Source organism: Octopus bimaculoides, chromosome 6 (assembly GCF_001194135.2).
Source record: "Octopus bimaculoides isolate UCB-OBI-ISO-001 chromosome 6, ASM119413v2, whole genome shotgun sequence".
In the NCBI taxonomy this organism is placed as follows: domain Eukaryota; kingdom Metazoa; phylum Mollusca; class Cephalopoda; order Octopoda; family Octopodidae; genus Octopus; species Octopus bimaculoides.
The window spans coordinates 107856943-107864142 of record NC_068986.1 but is presented as its reverse complement, the minus strand read 5'-3'; the positions used below and the strand labels follow the sequence as shown (position 1 = coordinate 107864142).

The following is a 7200-nucleotide window of genomic DNA, read 5'->3' as shown; positions in this document are numbered from 1 at the left end:
AATTTTGACTCTATATCTTCAGGAGGAGTTACCTCAATCCTTTCTATATTAACCAAAATGAAGTAGATAACAATAGCACTCTTCTTTTAATTTTGACTCTATATCTTCAGGAGGAGTTACCTCAATCCTTTCTATATTAACCAAAATGAAGTAGATTGACTAATTTATTTTTTCAACCAGTTGAAAACACACAAGATGTCGAAATATCGTTCACTAGATAACAACAGTGGCACTCTTCTTTTAATTTCGACTCTATTATTATTATTATTATTATTATTATTATTATTATTATTATTATTATTATTATTATTATTATTATTATTATTATTATTTGCACTTTATAGATTGTCTTCCACTCCACCGCTTTATTCTCTCCTCAACGAAGAATACAAGAGAGTTCTCTCCTAAATTGTGTCGTTGTGATATTTTCTTAAGTCAGATGGAATTTCTTTCAACTTTCTAAACAAGCTATTGAACATTGCGATGGAATCGGTTCTTATATGGTACAGAATATGAATGAATGGACAAAGTTCCATTATTAGACATTAAGATTACTTTGTAAGAAAAAAAAAACACATTGTAGAATTAACGGACGTTTTGTGAATTGTTTTATAGAATATTCATGTCATTACTTTTGTAAGGAGCGACAACTTCTGTAGTACATGTCGTCGTCATCGTCGTTGCCATCATCATCATCATCATCATCATCATCATCATTACCACCATCATCGTCATCATTGTCATCATCGTCGTCGCCATCTTCATCATCATCATTATCGTCGTCGTCATCATCATTGTCGTCGTCATCACAGATGTCATCGTCATCACCTCCACCGTTGTCGTCATCGTTGTCGTTATCACAATTGTGGTCGTCGTCATCGTCATCATCATCATCATCATCATCATCCATAACGTCTCCTTTTCCATGCTGGTATGGGTTAGAAGGCCTGACAGCAACCGATGAGCCAGAGGGCTGTGCCAATCTCCGCTATCTTTCGTAGGTTTCCACAACTGAATGCCCCTTGAAAATGCCAACCAGTTTTCCGAGTGCACTGATAGCCCCTTTTTGTGGCACCAAGTGCCCGTAAGAGAAGATCCAGCAACCGAGTGAGTTGTAGTATTGTGGGATAAGAAAGTAAGCTAGGGAGATAGGAACGAGTGTCTTGCTGAAGAGATGAATACATAAGCTTCTGCATTTGGAGAGAGAGAGAGAGAGAGAGAGAGAGGAAATAGGGATTGAGGAAGAGAAAAAGTGTGTAGGCAGACATTTATGCTTGAGTGAAGACCCAGTGACAAATGATTAAAGATGTGGGTTGAGGTGGACGAAAGTGTTTGGCTGTTGTTTTCTGAAACATTGCATTTAAGGAAAAAGAAATCACACACACACACAGAGACATGCACACACACACACAGACATGCACACACGCACACACATACATGCCAATGAGCAAAAAGAATATTCTTGCATTCAATTAATAAAGGAACAAATATACTTTTCTACCCTAGGAACAAGGCATGAAATTTATTTTGGGGAGGGGGCCAGTCGATTAGATCGACCCAGTACGCAACTGGTACTTAATTTTATCAACCCCGAAATGGTGAAAGGCAAAGTCGTCCTCGGCAGAATTTGAACTCAAAACGTAAAGGTAAAGGTAAAGACAGACGAAATACCGCTACCGCTAAGCATTTCGTCCGGCATGATAACGTTTTTGCCAGCTCACTGCCTTAATGGCAGTTTATATCACTCATATAAACAGATGTTTTCATATCCATCACATTTCTTCATGTATGAGGTTCTCAAATATTCGGAAAGCATAAATATGTTGTATTTTTTTTTTTTTTTTTAAATATTTTTGGGTCCTGAAAGCTAGATAATGATTGAAAGACTATTTACATTTGATGGATATTTGTCCTCATCTTGTTTGTTGTTAACACAACGTTTCGGCTGATGTACCCTCCACCCTTCATCAGGTGTCTTGGGGAAATTTCAAACCTGGGTTCTCATTCATAAGGTATTTTTCAATGTTATTATTATTATCATTATTTTTATTATTATTATTATTATTATTATTATTATTATCATTATTATTATGATTATTTTTCAGGTCACTGTCTGGAATCGAACTCAGAATCTTGAGGTTAGTAGCCTGCGTTCTTAACCACTACACTACTAACTCCAAGATTCCGAGTTTGATTCCAGGCAGTGACCTGAATAATAATGATGATGATAATAATAATAATAATAATAATAATAATAATAACATCAAAAAATACCTTAGGAATGAGAACCCAGGTTCAAAATTTCCCCCAGACAGCTGATGAAGGGTGGAGGGTACATCAGCCGAAACGTGTTAACAACAAACAAGATGAGGACAAATATCCGTCAAATGTAAATAATGTAAATAATGTACATAATTCCTCATCTCTTAAATATAGAACTGTATGAGGGAAAGGGTTTGGTTGCAAATACAAGTGGCCAAAATGGTTCCTTCGTAGGATCTCTGGAGCAATATTACACGACAGGCTGCGAGGCTCGAAGATCAGGAAGTCTCTCCAGGTTGAGCCTTCCTTCTTTGGTTCGAGAGTAGAATGTCACTTGAGAGAACCACAAGGAGGGTTCTTCAAACCGAGCCAATCTAGAGAGACTTAGGGGTAGACCAAGAACGAAATAGTCTCATTTGGTTACGACTGGGAATCTACCGGTTATGACTGGGAATCTACCGGTTACGACTGGGAATCTACCGGTTACGACTGGGAATCTACCGGTTACGACTGGGAATCTACCGGTTACGACTGGGAATCTACCGGTTACGACTGGGAATCACCATCATTTAACGTCCACTTTCCATGCTAGCATGGATTGGACGATTTCACTGGGGACTGGTGAAGCGGTTGGCTACACCAGACTCTAATCTGATCTGGCAGAGTTTCTACAGCTGGATGCCCCTTCCTAACGCCAACCACTCCAAGAGTCTAGTGGGTGCTTTTTACGTGCCACCGGTATGAGGGCCAGTCTGGCGGTACTGGCAACGGCTGCGCGCAAAATGGTGTTTTTTACGTGCCACCTGCACAGGAGTCAGTCCAATGTTTTGTTCACATGCCACCGGCACAAGTGCCAGTAAGGCGAAGCTGGAAATGATTGCGCTCAAATGGTGCTTTTTACGTGCTACCGGCATGGGAGTGAGATTGCTGCTCTGGCAGTGATCCCACTCGGATGGTGCCGTTAGCGCTCCACTGGCACGGGTGCTAGCCATCAAATTTGGTTCAGTTTCGATCTCACTTGCCCCAACAGGTCTTCGCAAGCTGAGTTTAGTGTCCAATAAAGGAAGGTTGGTATAATTACGTACAGGCAGGACACTGAGAAATTGTACAAAATACGAAAAATGTAAGCATCTTTAAATAGTGACCATATTTGACTATCGAATAATCTTTTTTATTTTTGTGTTATGCTACTAATAAGCATACATTTTTATACCATTTAATTTGATATTTTTAAAATTTGACAGTTCATATACAGGCACGTTGCACAATGCTCATTTCCTCATCCCCAGGGGGTGTGAGCGTTGAGGTCTTTATTTTTAACTGGTAACACCTGTAGTCCAGGAGGCATTGATGCCTCGGACTGACCAACGCCTTGTGAGTAGATTTGGTAGACGGAAACTGAAAGAAGCCTGTCGTATATATATATATATCTGTGTGTGTGTGTGTGTGTGTGTGTGTATGTGTGTGTGTGTGTGTTTGTATGTTTGTTCCCCCACCATCGCTTAACAATCTATGTTGGTGTGTTTATGCCCCTGTAACTTAGCAGTTCAGCAAAAGCGAGACCAATAGAATAAGTACTAGGCTTACAAAGAATACGTCCTGGGGTCGATTTGTTCGACTAAAGGTTGTGCTCCAGCATGGCCGTAGTCCAATGACTGAAAAAAATTAATAAATAAAAGAAAAATCCATATTTGTTAAACGTTTGTATTTTTTCTAACTCTAATACAGTTATGGTACTTTCTGAGCAGCAGGTTTTACGAAGTGTTTACACTGTTTGTGATCATGAGAAAATGGCCATTTCAACAGATAACAACTTGAAAGGTTACATATTTACGATTGTTATAACACTACTTGGTGGGTTTCTTTTTGGCCCGAATGGATTTATTATCGGTAAGTACCTTATGTTATATCATTTCTTTAAGCTGTCATCATATCTTCTATTTTGTACCCCTAGCTACTTACACTGGCAAGTTACACCTCTTTATGAGTTAGACATGGTGAAATGGAAGAGTTTAGAGTTTGATGACGCCTATCTCAAGTTGTTGCCTGAAGTTGGATCAGCCCAAACGTGACATAAACATACAGTATGTACCAAGAAAAAGTGGGGGAAGAGGACTGATTGGATACGAACACAGCATTAGAGCAGAAGAAAACAACATAGCATGGTATGGAAAAAATGCCACAGAACCGTTATTATTGAAAGTAAGAAGGTTAGGTTTGTGTAGGATGTAAGATTGCAAAGATAAAGCACTGTACAAGCATTTGAGAATGACTGACACTGAAAATAGGTGGATAAAGAAAAGAATGCATGGACAGTTTCATAGGGATGTTGAAGATAAGAATTACAGAGAAAAAAGATGGCTATGGATGACTAAAGGTGATTTAAAACTGGAAATGGAGGCTCTAATCTGTGCTGCCCAAGAGCAAGCATTAAGAACAAACTACATCAAATACAGAATAGACAACATATCAGAAAGTGATAAGTGCAGAATTTGTGGACAAAATGCTGAAATCGTATGGCATATCACCAGTCAGTGTACGCCTCTTAGCCCAGAAGGAATATAAGAGATGTCATGACAATATAACAAGGATTGTCCATTGGACGCTTTGCAACAAGTATGAACTTGACAGAGCAAAAAAGTGGTACGAACATAAACCCGAAGGCATCATTGAAAATGATAATGCAAAAATCTTATGGGATTTTGTGATTCAGTGCAACCATGAGGTAGATAATAAGAAACCAGTTAATTGAGAAAGAAAGCAAACGATGCTGGATCATAGATATAGCATGCCCAGCGGACAACAAGGTATGCGATAAGGAAGAAAGAAAAGTCGAGAGATATGACAGGTTAGCTTGGGAGGTTAAGCAGTTATGGTCGCTGAAAAAGGTGGTAGTAGTACCAGTAATTGTCGGAGCCCTGGAAACTGAGTAAAAATCTCGAGAAGTACATGGAGCACTTGCAGAAAACAGCACTGCTTGGAACCGCTCGAATACTCCGGAAGGTGCTCGAAAAATAAGAGGTGTTACCTTAGTCCACTGGTAGTGAACAGCTGACACTGTAGTACATATCCAGCCTTAGAAGCTGTGCAAAGACAATAAAATAATAATAATAATAATAATAATGATAATAATAATAATAATAATAATAATAAACTCTCAAAATAGAAAGAGCTGGAAATAGAAGTAACTCAAATGTGGAGCCTAAAAGCAAAAGCAATTCCTATCATAGTAGATGCATTAGGTATGATAAAAAAAAAACATTCAGACAAATATGTAACCAAAACACCAGGACTTACAAATGTATATAACATACAGGAAATAGCACTACTTGGCACTGCGCACATCCTACGTAAAACACTTTCAATACAGTGAAAATAGCGAATAAATCTGATATTTAACACTAAGTTTCACAGGAAACATAGCCCAACCCTGGTAATTTTTCTATTGAACAGTCGCCTATCATGTCTGCTACTTCATCTGTTGAAACTGGTTTTTCACAGCACTCTCCATCTTCAGGTAGAATAAGTACTGAAGTCTATCATCTTCAGTCAATCGCTTCTCACGAACAGTTCAGTAAAGTACCGCTGATAGCTTGGAGTCGGCTGGTCAGTTATCCCAGAGCTGTATGTTTTCTCAAATAACTTTAAAATGGTCAGATTTGAAGAACAGCTGAGCGGACACAGTAGACAGATCTCCTGCCATCCCTCCAACCTCGGTGCTTCTACAAGATGCAACAGACCACAAAACAAACCTAGTCACCAGGCGTGCTCTTTTCAAACAAAAAGTAATCAATGCTTGTTTTCGTTTCGCTCCGGACAACAGTGTTTCCACCACTTCCAGCAAGCAATACGAGGGGAAGCAGAGAGCTGGCAGAATCTGGCATGTCAAGCAAAATGCTTCATGAGATTTCTTCCGTCTTTACATTCTGAGTTCAAATTCCGCCACGGTCGACTTTACTTTTCATCCTTTCGGGGTCGAAGACCTTATAGAGAAGAAAATTAATTCATCATCATCATCACCATCATTTAACGTCCGCTTTCCATGCTAGCATGGATTGGACGATTTGACTGGGGACTGGCGAAGCGGATGGCTACACCAGACTCCAATCTGATCTGGCAGAGTTTCTACAGCTGGATGCCCTTCCTAATGCCAACCCCTCCGAGAGTGTAGTGGGTGTTTTTTATGTGCCACCGGCATGATGGCCAGTGTGGCGGTACTGGCAACGGCCACGCTCAAATGGTAATTTTTACGTGCCACCTGCACAGGAGTCAGTCCAATGTTTTGTTCACATGCCACCGGCACGAGTGCCATAACATTAATTCGGTTTAAGTATGTGATTTTGATAAGCCACAAAACTGGTGAAACATCGATGTCCATCGCTCATGAATAGGATTTGGGTGAGTTGTCTCACCTGTCTATGACTTTCAGGTGTTTTAACCCTCAGTGCTTTGATGGAGTCATCTCCACCGTGCCAAATTGCAGGCGAGGTTGAGTGGTAAGCAACCTGCTTCCCAACCATATAATTCAGGGTTCAGTCCCGGCAATCCGGGGCAAGTGTGTTCTCCTACAGCCACGGGCTGACCAAAACCTTGTGAATGGATTTGGTCAACGGGAACTGAAAAAGCCTGCTGTATATACTGTCTCTTAAGACAGTAAAGCATTCCCTCAATATACACAAGAGAAAAAAGCCAGGTCAGTTCCTCCTCAACTTTATTCGATTGTCAAAGAATATGTATAAGAATATGTATATGTATTTTTCCATATGTGTATTTTCATACACTGTTTTTAACATTTTCATTTTAATATCAGAGAATGTGTGATAATCAGTATGTAACACTACAAAGTTCATACAAAGCTTTATACTTTAAATATATTTTATCATCAAAGAATGTATATATGCATTTTAATACTCGAACTGTTTTCTAACATTTTTTATT

General features: G+C 39.4%; 1 protein-coding gene and 1 long non-coding RNA gene across 3 annotated transcripts in view; one reads left to right on the top strand and one right to left on the bottom strand.

Annotated features, from left to right (window-relative positions):
- Window positions 1-7200, top strand: part of LOC106867269 (protein C19orf12 homolog) — a 21274-nt gene that overhangs the window by 11594 nt on the left and 2480 nt on the right. For both annotated transcript variants that reach the window (XM_014912096.2, XM_014912097.2), the window contains exon 2: window positions 3991-4152. In XM_014912096.2, the coding sequence (XP_014767582.1) occupies window positions 3993-4152 (160 nt within the window). In that variant the 5' untranslated portion in view covers window positions 3991-3992. The remainder of the gene's footprint in view (window positions 1-3990; window positions 4153-7200) is intronic.
- Window positions 3484-7200, bottom strand: part of LOC128248180 (uncharacterized) — a 40607-nt gene continuing 36890 nt past the window's right edge. The window contains exon 4 of the long non-coding RNA XR_008264481.1: window positions 3484-3917. This is a non-coding gene — a long non-coding RNA (uncharacterized LOC128248180). The remainder of the gene's footprint in view (window positions 3918-7200) is intronic.